The sequence below is a fragment of the Mirounga angustirostris genome, unplaced genomic scaffold, assembly GCF_029215605.1.
Source record: "Mirounga angustirostris isolate CCGP_5_RB_7025 unplaced genomic scaffold, mMirAng1.0.hap1 SCAF_4, whole genome shotgun sequence".
In the NCBI taxonomy this organism is placed as follows: Eukaryota; Metazoa; Chordata; class Mammalia; order Carnivora; family Phocidae; genus Mirounga; species Mirounga angustirostris.
In genome coordinates, this window is record NW_026991712.1 from 172,673,511 (window position 1) to 172,691,366 (window position 17,856).

The following is a 17,856-nucleotide window of genomic DNA, read 5'->3' on the forward strand; positions in this document are numbered from 1 at the left end:
GCAGATTCTTGCACGCGATCACTCTACCCCTTGGATAGAATCATCCAGCCTGAGAGTTGAAGCAATTTAATTTTATCGGAATCCAGGACACAACAAGAAAAACACCCAAAACCACATGGAGACAGAAGACAAGACACAACTCCTCCCCCACCTCTCCCCTGGCCCTAGAGTGGGGACAACGTGGGGGTGGGACAGCTGGGGGAGACCTTGAGCCTCAGTCCAGCCCTGCAGGCTCCAGGCCTGCAGGGGAGCAGGGTAAGAGGGAGGCAGGGCCCAGCCCCCACGTTGGGGAGGCTAAGGGAAGGCCCCCTTCGAAGGACTCTGCCCCCCTCACCAACACCCCTGCCCAGGGGCAGGTAGCCCACAGCAGCACGGGGGCCCAGGGCCACGGACACATTCATGATTGAGAAGCAGCTGGAGGGAAGGAGGAGAGACCCACGATTATCTGGGCAGAATCACTTGGGGGTGGAGTGGTAGGTGGGGCCAAACCCTGAGGTCACAGGAGGGGGCCCAAAGCGGGGCTAGTGAGTGAGGTCCTGAGTGAGTGGGTCAGCGGCTGGGCCCCTTTCTCCCGCTGCCTACAGCCCGTCCAATACTGCTGCCAGGGGGGCCGCCTCCAGGGCCACGGGGGAAGTGGGCGGCCTGCCCCTGCTGCAGACAGCCAGGCCTCGGCCTGCCTGCCCCAGAGGCCTATGGGAAGAGGGCAGGTCAGGGATGGTGGGGACAGGGGCTCGACCGGCTCAGATCCAAGATGGTGCCGCACGTGCTGGACCCCCACGAGCTGGGGGACTGCGCTGGGGGCCGTTGCCTCCGGTCAGACAGGAGGCAGCAGCTTCTCAAGGAACTCCTTCACAGCTGCCATCTCCTGGGGGTGAGGAGGGATTGTGAGAGGCTCCAAGTTGGAGGGAGGAGGGAGGAGGGAGAGGGCTGGGAGTAGGACGGGGCCCCTCATCACTGACCTGAGGACAGGAGCTGTGCATGACCCCTGGGTAAGTCTTGAACTGGACCCTGGCGGGTGTGACAACGGACCGGAGCTTCTCAGCCGTCAGGGCCCCAAACCGTACTGGAACCATGGGGTCCAGCTCCCCATGGCACTGAAGGATGGCCAGGTCCTTGGCACTGCCATTGGCTGCCTGTGGGCCAGAAAAGACCTCCAGGGCAAAGCCGATGCTTCGGCACAAGCCCCAAGCCACAAGGAGACTCAAACGGCAGGAGTGGGGTCGTGGAGACACTCACCTGGGGGAAGGCCCGGTGCAGAGGCAGCCAACAGCTCAATGCCACAATGCCAGCCAGAGGGTGGGGACAGGTAAGGGCCGTGTAGAGGGACAGAGCCCCACCCTAGAGGGAGGAGAGAATGAGCGTCATGAGGGCACAGCTCACCTACCAGCCCCCACCCCCTCTCCCCCCTCACCTGTGAAAAGCCTCCCAGGACGATTCGATTGGCAGGGATCCCGTTCTTCATCTCGTGCTCAATCAAGGCCTTGACTGGGGGGAGGGGACATGACTGGGTAGGGGAAAAGCTGCTGGGGGGCCCAGGGAAGGGAGCCAGGTACTGCCCAACGCTTTCGCTGGCGGCGGGGGATGGAGGGGGAGGAAGGCAGATGCTGAGGAGGGGCTGGGGCCTTACTGTTCTCCGCTGCCTTCTTGATGCCAGCCTCGTCCTCTGGGGCATCTGGACTCAGCCCCATCAGGTCAAACCTGGGGGAGGAGAGGTGTTGGCTCCTGGAAGACTCTGGCCAGGCCCCTGCAGCTCTCTCAGCTCCCATCCTTCCCCCACGCCCCCCCCCCCCCCCCGCCAACTCACCAGGAGGGCATCACCATCTTCATGTTGAGTGTCACAGGGATCCGGGGTCTAGGGAGGGGCAGCGAGAAGGGCCATCATGCGCAGAAGGGATGAGGAAGCCACAGCAGAGAGCCAGGAGGGGGCAGAGTAGCCCCTGGGGGGCCCCTCCCAGCAGGCAAGGCCTGTGTTTAAGGTGTTGCCAGGCAACCTGCCACGTGGGGCTGGAGGCTGTGGTTGGGGCACCAGCAGAGAAGCAGAGCCCGACACTCGGTGTGACGGGGTTCCAGCTTAGTGGGTGAGTACTTGGGGGAAGGGGCACAGGATCTCCTGGTTCTAGGGGATCCCTGGTCTAGGAGGGCCTAGGGCTGGGGGCTGGGGCTGCGAGCTCCACCAGAGTGAAGGCTGAAAATGGCACCTCCAACTGCCCTGGGCTCAGGCCGCAGGATGCAGCTGACAGGAGAGAACAGGCCCGAGACCACAGGACCACCCCCCAGCGGATCCCCAACCTCAGCCCCTCCCTTGCTGGGGTGACACTCACGCATGGGGACAGATGTACTTGACGTGAGGGAGCCGGATGGTGGAGAGGGCGTCAGCCCAGCTGTGCCTATAGGAAGGAAGGGAAAACCAGCACCCATGTGGGGAAGAGGAGAGGGAGGGCGCAAGCCCCCTAATCCTGCCCCCGGGCCCTTCCCCACCTTCCCAAGGAAGTACCTCCTCCCTCTCCAACTCACTCACCCTGTGTCTCCAAGTCCATGTAAAAAAATAACCTGAAAAAGGGTCAGACATGGGGACGTGGGAAGAGGGCAGTCACCACCACCCTGCTCTCATTCCTCCTCAGTCCTCCAACTTTGGGCCATCCCCCTGCGCCCCCAAGGACCTGGGGGGGGGGGAACCGTTGCAGCAGCCAAACAGGCTATTAACCCGTTGCCGCCTGGCTTCAGGTTGCTCCCTTCTCAACTGTGCCACCTCCATTCTCCCCCACACCCCTTCCAGCCAGTTTCCCCAGCTGGGCCAGGGGCTGGGCCGGGGGCTGCTGAGGGCAGGGGAGGACCCTTACCGCGGCCGTTTCCCGCTCAGCTCCAGACACAGTGGCAGCATCGGTGAGCAGGGGCACAGACATGGTGTTACCACACATACACTGCAGGCTCCACGGCTGGGGCCTGTGCAAATTCGGGGGAGTGGTCACGAGCAAGACCAGGCAGGGGAGAGACTCCTGACACAGGAGAAGAGCCTCAAACCGAGGGCCCTCTCAGAATGTCAGCGCCCCATAACACCCTGGTTCTGTCCTGGGCACCAAGAAAAGGCAGGCAAGAAGTCTCGGGCCAGAGCAGGGAGGAAGTTTGCCTCCATTCCAGGGCTGAAAAGCAGAGGAAGCCACCCTAGTGTCCCTGGTTCCGGCCTGAGCTTGCTGGAGACCCAGAAGGGCAGAGAGAAGGCTTAGGGGCTGTGGGGGAGGGGAGCCAGGGCATCCCCTGCTGTCGTCCCCCCGCTAACTGCCTCCTCCCTGCTCTCCAATCATCATGCCTCTAATAGAGCCCCGGGTTCCCTCCTCCCCAACTCCCAGCCCTACTGGGAAATGAAGGGGAGAAAAATGCCAGAAAGATATGCTTTTAGCCCCTACCCCCAACCCCCCCACATGCACATTTTCTCCAACCCCCACCCCGCCTTCACAAGCAGTTTCTGGCTCAGCCATTCCCAGAGCCCCCAGGGGCTGCCCATGTCCCCAGAAGGCACACAGACTGCGGCCCACTACCCACCCTGTAACTGGCGCCCCACGCCCCACTGAATGGTGCTCCCTGCTGCCGCTAGCGCCCACCGAATCCAACCAGGTCCCCCAGTTTGACCATGCTCTGGGACTCCCGAACACACAAAAGAATGTGAGGCTGGTTGGCTCCTCCCCATCCTTCGCATCCTCCCAAGTCCCCAGAAGCTACCTGCCCCTAAGCGCCTACCCTTCAGAGTGGTGCCCACCCCCCAGCACCCTCCCCACCTGCTTCAACCTTCCATCTCTGACCCTGAGTGCACCACTCCACGTGGGATCCCTCGCCTCTGACCTCGGGGTCCCTCTTCCCACACGGGGATGCATCTTCCGCCCTAAGCTGGGATTCCCTTCCTTCCTGGCTGGGAGACTTCCACCTCTCACCCCAGGATCTCCCTCTCAAAGTGATGCCTCCCCCCGCCCCCCCGACAAGGGAAGGAAGCTCCTCAGAGTAACTACTTCCACCCTAACCCAGGGTCTCCCACTCTCCACACTAGGAACGTCTGTCCTGACCAAGGGTCGCCCCCTCCCTACTGTGACATTTTCTACCCTGAGCCAGGACCCTCTCTCCCGCCCACAAAGGGGCGTTCTACTTTTGACCCCGGGGAGCCCCAGCCCCACCATGGGATCTTCCACTTCCGACCCTAAGTCCCTCCAATCACAGCCGGACGCCTTCTTGCCCCACTCTACCCCCAAAGTCCCCAAGACCGGCCAGCGCCTCTTCGCCCCTGACTCCCCACCCCCATCCCTCACAACTGCGGTCCCCCCCCCACTCGCCGGGACCCCCGCGGAGGTCCGGTCTCTCCTCCCCCCGCCCCCCGCCCGTACCCTCCCTCCGCCGGCTGGCCCCGGACGAGGGTACCTCTACTCCCTGGGGGTTTCGAGACCTCTCGGGCGATTCTCCTCTTTCTCCTGCACAGACACACACTCTTCCCCCTCGGCCGCCCCCGCCGGAACTTCCGTTCGAGTCCCGGGAACCCAGCCATCGCGCTGCCGGAAGTAGCCTGGCCAGCGGTACGGAACCCGGAAGTGGGCGTCGGCGATCCGCCAGATAGGAGCTGCCATGTTGGATACGGCGGGGCCACTCCCCGTAAGGAAGCCACGGAGTCACCTGCAGAATCTAGACAGCGCGTCGGTAATTCCCGCCTGCTACCACCACCCATGCGCCTCCTAAAGGGAAGCTATCCGGAGGGAGAGGCACCCCTCACACTAGCATAGTTTCGTATGGATCATACACTGGCTGGATGGCCTCATACACTGAAGACATCCTTAGAGCCCATCCAGTCCTCCAGTCTTAGTCTAAAGATGAGGAAACGGACGCTCAGGGAGGGGAAGGAAACAGCAATCTCAGGATGACACTGTAATGCTGCCTGTCTGCACCTGCTTCCTGAGCCATGTAACGCGGTGATAAATACCACCCTGCCTACTTCACAGCTCTGCTGTTAGGCTCAAATGAGGTCGTGTGGATATGCTTTATACCCTGTAAAATTACTGTGTGGGGATTTAATGACTAAAAAGAACCCCGGGAAAACAACACAGGTCACAGCAGGACAGCTGGACAGGCAGTGTTGTCTTAGCTCTGCCCTCAACAAGCAATGCCACATGGACAGTGAACAGAATACCATCAATGAGCTCCAGTTTGTTAAGAACAAAAAGACCTTCGTTTTGTCCCCATTTTCCTCCTTGCTGCACTGATAAAGTGGAAACGCGTTCTGGGTCCACAGAAAGGCTGGAAGGGGAAGCAAACTGAGTTGAAGGACTATGTGGGCATCTGCAAACAGGAAATGAGTGATGCTGCTACCTACAGTAGTTTTCTTTGAACTGAAAGAAATCAGTAAACTTGGGAACTCCAAGCACTTTTCCAGGCTGAGAGGCAGTTTGTCTTAAGTGCTCAACAGGTCACAAAGATAGAGCCTAAAATACCAGGATCTGAGCAGGAAATCTCTGGGAGTCCTGAGGACTGCAACAAGCCAAAGAACCAGACTGGATGTCAGAAAGGGATGAGTGTGCCCAGACCACATAATTGCCAGCCACCGCCCCAGGAGCCCTGCTAGGTCTGCTTATAGAAGAGTAAACAATTCCTCCTGCACCCCCAATCACCTGGGACCCTGGGGCACTTCTTCAAGTTCTTGAACAAATTCTTCAGAGTGAAGCTTCAAATTCAGAAGCCCAGTCCCAGGGCCTGCCTGTGATTAGGCTTTAATTAGTGGAACTAATGAAGGGATAGTCTGCTCTAAGATTTCTAACTTTATTTTTCCTCCTACTCCAAATTTTAAAACATAGCCTTTAATCTCCAAAATGATCCAACTGAAATAAAGAGGCTGTGGCTGAGGAGTAGGACCTTTAGTGCATCAAGAATTGCGTTTGCACTCTGGTTGATTTCAGGTTACATTTTAGAAATCTTGGGGCTTAACAAAGCTTGGTGGTGGCACGCTTTCCCTTGGACAGGCTGGAGAAAGTGTGGGCCAACACTTCAGAGGAATTCTCTCAAGAGGATGAGATTCAACACTAATTCCCATTATTCACTGTTTCTATTTCTGCAAAGGAGAGAACACTGACCATCTCAAATCCCCTCATTTTAGATACTTAAATTGTCTCCAGTTGCTGTCTTGACTTACAAAATTTAAGTCCAGTCTTGGGTCCACATGTGCTGCTCACTTACTTTCCTTGCTCTCATTTCTTCTGGTGAGCTCAGGAATCTGTTCTCCCTTGTTTTGTAAATGTTCCTCCATTTTGTAAACGCTACTTCCTCTCATGAGAAATGGAACATCAGTTTGTAACCTCACCTTCCTCTTTACAAAGTGTGGGTGGGTGTAGGAGTTTTTAGTCCAATGTACCTTTCCTGAAGAAAATGATCTAGTCTTAAGTATCATTGTGGCACTATGACCTACCTAGTACAAAACAACAACAAAAAATTTCAAAGTTCCATACTAGTTCCCAGTAAAGTGAAAGTTTCATCAGTACTACCAAGAAATCAAAAGAATATACAAACATTAAGTCCGGCAAAGATTTATTAGGAAGCTTATTAGGTACGGTGAATAAAAAGCCATGAACAGAAGAACTGAGATCTCCAATTTCTGGCATTGCGCTTACGACACTAGTTAGAAGCTAATAAACATTAAGGATGTCCCAAGGGGAATCTTACCTAAGTCCCACTCTTATCCAACCAGGGTAACTCACAAACACAGAAATGATGCCCATGCTCTCCCCAGACTGCTTACCCAGGCAGTAAGAAAAAAAGACCTCCTCAAGCTATTAAGCATCATCAGGAGATTCCTGCTCTTCTAGCTATAACCATGGGACACTAGTACATGACAGACAACTCCAAGCTGGGCAACTTGACAAGAATGCTGAACGCTGACAGGAAGAAGGAGCAAGCAGGGACAAGTATTTCTAGTTGGAGACCCTCCTGATGGCTAATAGAAACACAATGCTGAGGCTTCAGAAAGTTTACTGCAGCCCAGGAAATAGTTTCCATTTAAAAAAAAAAAAGTCACACAAAAATCCTGCCACAAAGCAACAAGACACTTGGGATCCCATGGCCACATTGACTGGAAAGGCAGACATTATCCAATGACTGCCAGATGCTGCCCAGCCCAAGACTCAATTTCTAGGCCCTAGAGAACCACGATTGTCCCTCAGCACCCACACTACCCTCCCTGGTGGTGTGGTATCTTCCATAGGCCAGGTTTCTGCAGCAAGCCCCAAAGACAAAGCTTGGCAAAGGCTGTGGCACCAACTCTCTCTGGAACCCTATCTCTTTGTCTTCCCCAACAGGATGCTGTACATCTTCACCGACACAGCGCCTCTGTGGGAGCCCTGGCCAGTCTTAGGAAATGAAGTGTGTCTGTGGGGTAACCTGATGGACCCTGTGGTCTGCTGGGTTGGCTGATGCTTCATAATTGCAGATGGTCACCTCATGTCGGCGAAGCTGCAAGAAAAGTGAGAGGCTGGGTCAGCTGGCCATTTCCCAGACCACACACTGGAGTAGTCCTTATTCAGGTTCATTTCTGGAAGTCATCTCTTCCCCCTTTTGACACTTTTATCCTAGGAAGACTGCAAAGATCATTATCAATGATTCACCCCGTAACTTAAAAGATTCATTCCCCCGCTATTATGGCGCCACCACGAGAAGAGGACCTTATCTGTCTTGTTTATTATCTTATCTCTGGGTGCCTGGAACAAGAACAGTTATCAAAAATGTCAAATGAAGAAAAGAATCTCCAAGTGAAAGAAGTGAATTGTTATCAACTGTATTATTTCAACTCCCTTAAAAATACCTACAGCCTGTCAAGAGAGATGGACTGTTTATAGTAATGAAACCAAGAAAAATTATACACAGACTGGAAGTAAGTAGTATCTCACTTGCTCTTTTTTCCTTTCCTTGGAGTGCCCATATCACAGCATACAGACGTATACACACACATATGTACGTGCACGGGGGAAGGGGGGTTGGGGGGTAGTCATGCTTCCCGCCCCTTACCTCAGTCCATTCTCCTCTCAGACCAATATACAAGACCTTTGTGGTATCAGCTCCGAAGTTTTTTGAAATATGGATTGAGAGATGATAGACGTTTGAAAAACGAGAAATTCTAGAGAATGAAAGGAATGGGGAGAGAAAACACAGGTTAGAGTTCAATGACTATCTCACCACCAGGACAAAAACAATTCTAGCTCCAACTTGTGGTAAAACCCAGGTAAATGTCAGAGAACACTCTGGCTCTTCTGTATCACTCTTCTCTTTTGCACAAGAATTGATTCAGTGGAAACTGCCTGAGCATCTACCAGGTCCTGCTCCAGGCAATAGGAATAGAAAAATGAGTCAACACTGCCCTGCCCTCAAGGAGCAAGAATGAGAAATGCTATATGACCAAGCAGGGATTCTAACGCAAGTTCGGTGTTGATCTCACCAACCTTACCATTAGGAAAAAGAACCAGTGAAGACATAAGGTGGTCTTGGGTAACGTGGCCTATTGTAAGCCCACTACGCAAAGAGGAATTCTGAAAACATCTTTCCTAAGACCATCCTAGGAGATCAATCAGATGTCAACTGCTTACAAGTTTAACAAGTCTATGGCTTGCACTGCATCTCTGCCCAAAATTGACCAAGCCAAGGGTCAAGTTTCCTCCACTGTTTTAACTCGTTTCTCATGCTAAGAAAGCAGGAAATGGGCCAAAATTAAATTGCAAGCTCAGTAAGTGCTAATGCATATATGTTCACTGCAAATGAACACCTGCTGTTCCTCAGAAGCCAGAGAGTGGAGACAGGCCAAGTGCTTACTTTGTAGCATACTCTAATTCTCCCGTAAGATCCCGATTCAGACTAAAGGTCTGATCTGGCTCCCTGTCTGTATCATCAAAGGACATCTGTGGAATGTTTTTGTACCTGAGAAAGGAAAGGGAAGAAAAATCAAGAAATGTGCATTATCACGTTGTGCATATTTTTCAAAACTTCTTATTGACTCAACTGCCTTCCATTTTATTAAAAGGAGATCAAATTTTAGGAATGGCATTTTAATGGCATTTATACACAAATATCTTTAAACCAACAAGGGCTGAGAACTGCAACATAAGCCAGTGGCATCTTTGAGTGGGTTAAGATCACATGAGAAGCAATACACAAAGAGGAGGCTCAAATCAGGTCACGTGCAGCAAATGCATGGAGAGAATCAGCAACTCAGCACATTCAGACCAAGCTGAGGAGGTTAAATAAACCAGCTTACTCATGGGAGAAAAAATACGTTTGGCAGAAACCTATTAAACAGAGTTAAGAGATAAGAGCAGGTAACTTAACGCTCAAGCAATTTTTGTGTTCAAAATTAGCCTGTATATTGAGTTCTCTTCAGTTTTTTTAAAAAAATAAAGAAATACAATTTGGGGGTTTCCATTTTGAAGAGAGCATAAAGCGCTGCCAACTCACAACGAGCTTTGGAAAGTCAAATAAAACTGCTAATGAAGAAAAAGGTTTTCAAAGAAATATCTAAGAAACAGCTGTCTCCTCTGTAACTCAAAGATTCTCAAGCCCTAAGCCACACCCCCACCATCTCTAGAGTGTTTTATTAACACACCCACACAGGAGGGGCCTAGACATTAGGGGCAGCAAAATGCATGTAATTTAAGAAAGCAAATGTTTGCTTCAAAGTGTTTCTAAGAATGATGCACAGAATAATAACAGTGAATATTTATGAGTAGCATTATGAGAGGCAGTGTAGCACTGTAGTTAAAAGCAGTGTCTCTGGAGCCAGACTTCTAGGTTTAAAGCATGGCTCTGTCACTTACCAGCTGTGTAATTTTGGGCAAGTGGTTTAACCTCTCTGTATCTGTTTCCTCATTTATAAAGTGGGGATAGTGATAGTACATATCCCATACAATGATGGGATTAAACTGAATCAATTCTAAGATACATATACTTTAAAATTTTACCATGGAAAATTTCAAATATATACAGAAGCAGAGAAAAATACAATGAATCTCCATTTATTTATCACTCAGCTTCAACAATCAACATTATGCCTATTTCCTACCACCCCCATTTTGTTTGTGCTTGATATTTTAAAGCAATCCCAAACATTTCATTTCACTCATACTTTAGTATGTATTTCTAAAATGTAAAGACTTCTTAAAACACCACTCTTAAAAGGATATCATTTTACAAAAACTGACAATTTAACAATTCCTTAAAATCATCTAACACATAGTCTGTGTTTAAATTTCATTAAGTACCAATTTAACTTTTCTAGATGTGTCAGTGGCATGTCACAGTTGAATAAGCAAAATTTTTTTACTTAATGGCATAGATCTAATAAAGTATAACGTATGTAAAGCGCTTAGAACCAAGGGCTATGTATTTGTACCTGCCCTACCAAATTTGGGCATTTATTATGTTCCAGACTTATTCTAAGCTCTTCACATGTTATGTATCATTCAATTCTCTCCACCATCTTATGAGGTTCATACTATTACTACTGTCATTTTACATACGAGAGCACTGAGATAAAGAGATGTCCCAAAGTCATTCACCTAACCAGCGGTACAGCCAGAATTTGAACCCAAGCAGTTTATTCCAGAGCCCACTCTTAAACACAATGCAACACAGATTTCTAGTTTTCTCAAGCCAATCCATCTCCCCAGTAAACAAGTAAACATATGGTTTCCTTAACATGATTAAATATGTGGGTTTGCTTTCAAATTCATGTTTCCAACTTTCAAAAATAGTATCAATTTCTTAAATCTCTCAAATTGACCAATTTTTCAGGAAAAAATTTTTTTTTTTTTAAGATTTTTTTTATTTATTTATTTAACAGAGAGATAGCGAGAGCAGGAACACAAGCAGGGGGAGTGGGAGAGGGAGAAGCAGGCTTCCTGCCGAGCAGGGAGCCCGATGTGGGACTCGATCCCAGGACCCTGGGATCATGACCTGAGCCGAAGGCAGACGCTTAACGACTGAGCCACCCAGGCACCCAGGAAAAAATTTTTTTAAACATAAAGTTCTTCTGGTATTTTTTTCTCCAGCACTCAAAAAAGTTTTCCCCTTCTTTTAGGAAGGCTATGCTGGACTAAGGCAAGCTGTCAAAAATGGAGTATTAACCCTGCTAGCAACAGATCCAGTGTTGCAAGAGGTATACAGAACTCTGCCAACTAAAGGGCATTCACACTCAGTAATTCCATGTCAACAAAACACACGCAAAGATTTTAACTGTGTGAAGTAACAAAGGTAAATTTGGAAACTAACCCCAAAAGTAGAAACCATCATTTGAGATCTGCAGTTGGGTTACTAAGAAAACTGCAAAGTCATCGACAATTGGCATCTATAGGATGCTCTCTGGATGAATGGTGCCAAAGCAAGTACTTTGAAAAGACACAAGCTGTTGGCCCTAAAGATGCTTAATCTAAAAAAGTCGTTAATTCAGGAAGAGATAAGTGTATTCTGATGAGGAACAAAACCAAGATTTTTCAGGGGGGGAGGGAATATTTAACCCAGTAAAAAGAAAAAAGTGTGTCATTCTGGAATAAAGTGCTACCACAGAAAAGAGAACTAGCTTCTTGAGAGCCTCAGCCCTCGCGCCACTTACAGTCTCATCTCAGAGGGGTGTGAGTCATCATCCTCTCCCATTATAATGATGCCTTTGAGTTTGACATTGCCTGTAAATCTGCCAGAATGCAAAAGAAGTTGTCAACTTGGGTATGAACTTTTGCGTAGCTGTGTGACCCTGGACAAGACCCTTCCCCTTTCTGGGCTTCAGTTTACTCATGTGTCAGACTTGTACCAGAACGTTTCTAAGATCCTGTCTGCCTCTGGCATTCTGCAGTTCTAAGAAATTTACCTTGACTCCTCAGTTATCTTTCAACAGATACATCTTTATGCTTTCCTCCTCAAAACCACCACACTGTAATTTCCCCCATTTCTAGAAACAGATGTGTGCCCTTGACACACCAATGAATGAATCCTGAGAAGACAACTGGGTACAGCCTATCTAGCCTGAGGCAAACACCAAGGAGATACTTACGGAATATTAAACAGAAGCTCTTCATCTGCATCACTTTCAACAAACTGGAGGGGATGGGGAATGGGGAGGAGAAAGCAACAAATATTTGCTGAGAGCCTACAATTTCAGGCATCTTCCAACCCTGTTCTATGACCGGAGTGCAAGGCAAATAGTCAACCTCCCTCGGTTTTCCAGCACTTACTAACTTGATGCTAATAAGTTAATAGTCCTTAAATGGGGAGCCCGTGAATGAACTTCCAGACCCAACTAGCCTCCTCAAATTGTGTGTAAAAATCCGTGCCTATGGGGTCCACAGCTTTCAAACGGCTCTGTGACCCCATGGTGGTAAATGCTCTAGAAAGGGTAACACGCTTCATCTGCCTAGCCTGTCTTTGGTCTTCATCAGGTGATTATGATCAGGCAGCCATTGGGACTAGCAGTCAAACAGCGAAAACGCCCTCATGGCCATCCTCCGCTACCCCCTGAAGCTCTGGAAAAGAATATTGGCGTGTAAAGCCAAACCACCCCTTCCCCTCTCTGGGCCTCAGTTCCTCTATCTGCAAAATGGGGAGACTCGACCCTGTTTTCTTCCCAGGGGGAGGGCAGGTGATGGGCACGGGAAAGCCCTTGGCAAGCGGGCTGTCGTTATTTTTAACAGCAGGACTGAGGCCGACAGGGCACACAGGAGGCCTGAGGCCCCGCGCGGGTCCCCGCCTCGCCCTCCCGCCCCAGGCCCCGGAAGGCCCACCTTGGAGCGGTCGGTCCGCTCCTCCCACGGCTTGAAGACGCCGCGGCCGCTGCCCTCACGACTCTCGTTGAGGCACTGCAGCCGCTCCAGGTCGATGCGCAGGTAGAGGCCGTAGGCCAGGCCGCGCTGTTCGGGCGGCTCCTCCCGCTCGGCGGCGCAGCGACAGCCGCCCCCGCCGTGGCTGTGGCCGTGCGACATGGCGACACCGCCCCCCGCGCGTCCCCTCGGCCCTGCCGCCGCCGCCGCCCGCGCCGCGCTCGCCCTGCTTCGCTCCGGCCGCCAAGCGCGCCGCCGCCGCCGCCGCGTCGTAAAAGGCGCCCCTGAGTGGCGCATGCGCCCGGGGAGAAAGGGGGCGGGGCTCGGAAAGGGTTTGACGCTTGACAAGCGCTTGCAGGTGCCAGGGAGTCAGTCCTGGAGTCGATGCTATCGCGCTCCCCGCTACTGAGGTCTGGAAACTGAAGCGCAGAGAGATTAGGCAGGCGTTCCGAGTAAATGATGGGGCTGGGATTCGAATCCTCCTCCTCATTAAGCTAAAGTCTATGCTCTTTTGCCACCAGCGTTTTTTGGGAGTTGGTCGAGGAAAGCGTGCGCAGTGATAAGGCCCTGAAGGGTTGGGAGCACGTTATCGCTGCTTCACATGTGCAACTGCAGGCATTTAGAGCTCACAAACTCACTTTCATAACCACTCTCTTCATAGTGCGCTTAGCGGTCGAGCGCAGGCTTCACGGACGACCGGACCTGGAGACAAGTCCTGGGTCTGCCACTAACACTGTGACACTCTGAATAAGTCATTTTCCCCACCCCGAGACTTCGTTTTCTCGTCTGTAAAGTAGGAATGATAATACATTTCATAGGATCACAGTGAGTATTACATGAAATAATGAACTTAGAGAACTCAGCACAGTGGCTGACACATGGTAAAAGTTCAATAGCTGAGTCACGTCTTGGTTCAAATCTAAGCACCGCAGACTTCCTAGCTATGTGGCCTTGGGCAAGTGACTTACCCTCTCTGAGTCTCAGTTTACCACCTGTAAAGTGCAAGGATTGGAGTAGATGATCTTTTAAATCCCCTTGCCATGGGACATGTCAGAGCAGTTTTTTCAAATGGCTGGTTGTGACCCATTAATGGGTCTTAAAACCCATTTAGAGGATTGTGACTAGCATTAAAAGATAAAATAGTATATAATTTAAAAATTCAGAATGTATCACACTTTTAAGTCTCAATTTATAGAACTTTTGTTTCAGTTTCAGGTTTGTGTACTCAGGTGCAATATAAAGTGTTTTTCATATCTTGGGTTGAAGTCAAAAGAATTGGAAGCCAATGTTTAGAGTTGAAATGATTTTGTTTTTGTTTTTTTAAGATTTTATTTATTTAGGGCGCCTGGGTGGCTCAGATGGTTAAGCGTCTGCCTTCGACTCAGGTCATGATCCCACAGTCCTGGGATCGAGCCCCACATCGGGCTCCTGGCTCAGTGGGGAGCCTGCTTCTCCCTCTCCCTCTGCTTCTCTCCCTGCTCGTGCTCTCTCTCTCTCTATCTCTGTGTCTCAAATGAATAAATAAAATCTTACCAAAAAAAAAGATTTTATTTATTTGACAGAGAGAGACACAGTGAGAGAGGGAACACAAACAGGGGGAGTAGGAGAGGGAGAAGCAGGCTTCCCGAAGAGCATGGAGCCCGATACGGGGCTCCATCCCAGGACCTTGGGATCACGACCTGAGCCAAAGGCAGACACTTAATGACTGAGCCACCCAGGCACCCCTAGAGTTGAAATGATTTTGGATTCAGAGTAGAATGTGTTCTTAACTGCTGGTGGGGCAGGGGAAAGACAGAGGATGTAGAGAGTGTTATGGGATACTCTGGATATCCCTTGCCCTTCATGTCTGGCTCTGGAGTGTCCAGACAAGACTGGGGGCTGGTGAAATACAACCCAGAATATCCATCTGGTTAAGTTCCACTCTAAAAATATTTTGAGGGGCGCCTGGGTGGCTCAGTCGTTAAGCGTCTGCCTTCGGCTCAGGTCATGATCCCAGGGTCCTGGGATCGAGCCCCACATCGGGCTCCCTGCTCAGCGGAAAGCCTGCTTTTCCCTTTCCCACTCCCCCTGCTTGTGTTCCTGCTCTCACTATCTCTCTCTCTGTCAAATAAATAAATAAATAATCTTTTTAAAAAAATAAATAAAAATAAAAATATTTTGATGTCTGGGGTGCCTGGCTGGCTCAATCAGTAGAGCATGTGATTCTTAATCTCAGGGTTGTGAGTTCAAGCCTCACATTGGGCGTGGAGCCTACTTAAAATATTTTTTTTTAAAGATTTTATTTATTTATTTGAGACAGAGAGAATGAGAGACAGAGAGCATGAGAGGGAGGAGGGTCAGAGGGAGAAGCAGACTCCCTGCCGAGCAGGGAGCCCGATACGGGACTCGATCCCGGGACTCCAGGATCATGACCTGAGCCGAAGACAGTCGCTTAACCAACTGAGCCACCCAGGCGCCCCTACTTAAAATATTTTGATGTCCTAGTTCAATTCTTTGTGAAATAGGCGAGCTTGGTTCTGATTCAGAACAGCACAATGTCACGAATTATTTCTACTTTGCAATCACGGTTTCAGGCCAGGAGCATGGCACATAGTAAACGCTTGGCAAATATTTGTTTAATTGAATGATACACTTAGAAGCCTTTCTTTGGGAAGACGATGTCCCACTGCAGGACTAACACAGGCCTTACCCAAGACAACTACTCACTTTTGGCTTCTTTCCTGTCATTCTCATCATTGTCATCCTTTACTGATTTATTGAGCACTAGGTTCCAGGCATTATACTCGTAATTCTGTAAACTACCTGGGCACTTCTTTTCTGGGCCAGTTTGGCTTGGGCTGGATAATTTGGAATGGCCTCACTCACATGTCTGGTTGATGCTGGCTCTCCGCTGAGGCGGCGGGGCTATATGCCTCTAACAGGCCACCTGAGCTTAGTCACGTGGTGGCAGTTACGGATTTTTAGGAACAAGAGAAGGAAGACCCAACTGCATGAGCACTTTTAACTGTCTGCTCCTGTAATCTTTGCTAATGTGCCATCAGCCAAAACAAGTTTCATGGCCATATCCAAACTCAAGGGTGGAGGTATTGACTGCACCTTCTGATTGAGAGAACTACAAAATGCTGTGGCTCCTTTCCCCGTCCTCCCCAATATATCTGTATTAATTATCTTTTGTTGTGTAACAAATTACTCCCAAACGTAACGGCAAAACAAGTTAGTATTTATCTCAGTCTCTCTGAGCCAGGAATTTGGGAATGGTTTAGCTGGGTGGTTCTGGCTCAGTTCTCTCATGAGACTAGAGTCTTTCAAGGCTTGACTGGGGCTGGAGGATCCACTTCCAAGATGGCGCACTCACATGGCTAGCAAGTTGGTTCAGGCTGTTGACTGGAGGTTTCACTTCCTTATCATATACACCTCTCCATGGGACTGCTTGAGTGTCCTCAGGACATGGTAGCTGGCTTTCACCAAAGCAGAGAGAGCAAGGTAGAAACCACAATGTGTTTTATGCGCTAGCCTTAGAAATCACATATTATCAATTCTGGAATATCCCATGATTCCATTGGTCAGGCATATTTGAAGTGTGAAGGAACTGTGTCAGGGTACAAATAGCAGGAGACAAAACTCATTAAAGGCTGGCCACCACACTACCATACATGCTAAGTGACCATTGACAATGTCTTTATTTTTCTCATATGCTTAATTTTTTTTTAAAGATTTTATTTATTTATTTGAGAGAGAATGAGATAGAGAGAGAGAGCATGAGAGGGAGCAGGGTCAGAGGGAGAAGCAGACTCCCTGCCGAGCAAGGAGCCCGACGCAGGACTCGATCCCGGGACTCCAGGATCATGACCTGAGCCGAAGGCAGTCGCTTAACCAACTGAGCCACCCAGGCGCCCCTCTCATATGCTTAATTTAACTGGAGATAAAATTCATTTAGAATTTTGAAGATATTGCTGTTTTCTTCTAGCTTTGAGAAGTACACTGCCACTCTGATTCCTGATTCTTTGCATGGATGTCCCCCCTGCTCCCTTTCTGGAAACTTTTAAGCTTTTCTCTCGGTCCCTGGTACTCTGAAATGTGATGATGTTGTGCTTTGTTGTGGCTCTTTTGTGATTCACTGTGCTGGATACCTGATGGACCCTTTCAGTTTTGAAACCTTAGAACAGAATGTGAGCATACAGGTTAGGACATCTGCACACATGTGCACAAGGCCCCTTGCAGGGAAATGCACTTAGGAGTATAAAGAGAAGCAGGCATGGGGCTACCGTCCTGCTTTTCCACCCTCCACTACCTTCTAGTGTAGAGCTCTGAGAAGCCCAGAAATTTGGATGTGGCCTTCCAGGTCACTGTGAAGGTTTATTTTTCAAGGTAGCCCAACAGACTGTATTTTATATAACAGTTCATGAACTCCATTTATAACTTTTTTTAAAAAAAAGATTTTATTTATTTATTTGAGCGAGAGACCCAGAACATGAGCAGGGGAAGAGGGAGAGGGAGAAGCAGACTCCCCACTGACCAGGGAGCCTGATGTGGGGCTCGATCCCAGGACCCTGGGATCATGACTTGAGCCAAAGGCAGACGCTTAACCGACTGAGCCACCCAGGCGCCCCTCATTTATAACTTTCTAGGTATGCCTCAATGCGTACTTTTGCCCCAGTCCTGGAAATCTTAGGTGTGGCCTGCTGGGCAAGTTGCTTAGTTACTTTCCTCAGATTTGTCATATATAAAATGGGAATAATAAGAACACCTACTCTGTAGGGTTTTACTGTGAGGGTGATATGAGATCATGCATGGAAAATGTTTGGAACAACATCTGGTCAGTAGGAAAACAATTAAATAGTGACTTACTGTTGCTAAGAGCAAGACTTTTGACTCAACGCCCCCATCTGGTTGGTTGGGAAACTGCAATTGCTTAAAAGGGGGGCCGGGTTTGGGGGAAACCAGCAGTTGCAGAGTAATTTAGCTCTGATTTGGAAATGATGCCCTTTTGCCTCTGCTTACTGGACTTACTCTGCCTCTCCCTTCTCTTGAACTCCTATGCTGC

At 49.6% G+C, this 17,856-nt stretch overlaps 2 protein-coding genes across 6 annotated transcripts; both read right to left on the bottom strand.

The window, feature by feature from the left end:
* Positions 1-52: 52 nt before the first annotated feature.
* LYPLA2 (lysophospholipase 2) lies at positions 53-6,391 on the bottom strand. Of its 4 annotated transcripts, none has more exons than XM_045898461.3 (10): positions 4,405-6,391; positions 2,841-2,943; positions 2,519-2,550; positions 2,322-2,387; positions 1,805-1,852; positions 1,628-1,698; positions 1,412-1,485; positions 1,237-1,338; positions 960-1,133; positions 53-865 (listed from the first exon to the last, which is right to left on the bottom strand). In XM_045898461.3, exons 2-10 carry the CDS (start codon positions 2,916-2,918, stop codon positions 815-817), a joined length of 696 nt encoding a protein of 231 aa, XP_045754417.1. In that variant the 5' UTR covers positions 2,919-2,943; positions 4,405-6,391; the 3' UTR covers positions 53-814. The 4 variants fall into 4 exon arrangements, with proteins under 4 accessions (XP_045754417.1, XP_045754416.1, XP_064445840.1 ...); XM_045898460.3 differs by having other exon boundaries at positions 960-1,151; XM_064589770.1 differs by lacking the exon at positions 2,519-2,550.
* Positions 6,392-6,535: 144 nt separating this feature from the next.
* Positions 6,536-13,077, bottom strand: PITHD1 (PITH domain containing 1). Of its 2 annotated transcripts, XM_045898462.3 has the most exons (6): positions 12,777-13,076; positions 12,050-12,093; positions 11,615-11,692; positions 8,824-8,928; positions 8,026-8,134; positions 6,536-7,473 (listed from the first exon to the last, which is right to left on the bottom strand). In XM_045898462.3, the coding sequence occupies exons 1-6, from the start codon at positions 12,972-12,974 to the stop codon at positions 7,372-7,374; spliced, it is 636 nt and encodes a 211-aa protein (XP_045754418.1). In that variant the 5' UTR covers positions 12,975-13,076; the 3' UTR covers positions 6,536-7,371. The 2 variants fall into 2 exon arrangements, with proteins under 2 accessions (XP_045754418.1, XP_045754419.1); XM_045898463.3 differs by lacking the exon at positions 11,615-11,692 and having other exon boundaries at positions 12,777-13,077.
* Between the last annotated feature and the right edge of the window lie 4,779 nt (positions 13,078-17,856).

Excerpts from the sequence above, each read along its gene's own strand:
- LYPLA2 (XM_064589769.1), bottom strand. The coding sequence starts at position 4,705 with ATGGGTGGTGGTAGCAGGCGGGAATTACCGACGCGCTGTCTAGATTCT. Across the intron at positions 2,944-4,404 it reads GAAACCCCCAGGGAGTAGAG|GCCCCAGCCGTGGAGCCTGC; the intron begins GTACCCTCGTCC and ends GAATTTGCACAG. Across the intron at positions 1,339-1,411 it reads TCCTGGGAGGCTTTTCACAG|GGTGGGGCTCTGTCCCTCTA; the intron begins GTGAGGGGGGAG and ends TCCTCCCTCTAG.
- PITHD1 (XM_045898462.3), bottom strand. The coding sequence starts at position 12,974 with ATGTCGCACGGCCACAGCCACGGCGGGGGCGGCTGTCGCTGCGCCGCC. Across the intron at positions 8,929-11,614 it reads CACCCCTCTGAGATGAGACT|GTACAAAAACATTCCACAGA; the intron begins GTAAGTGGCGCG and ends TTCCTTTCTCAG. Across the intron at positions 7,474-8,025 it reads TGAGAGGAGAATGGACTGAG|CTTCGCCGACATGAGGTGAC; the intron begins GTAAGGGGCGGG and ends CTTTTCTTGCAG.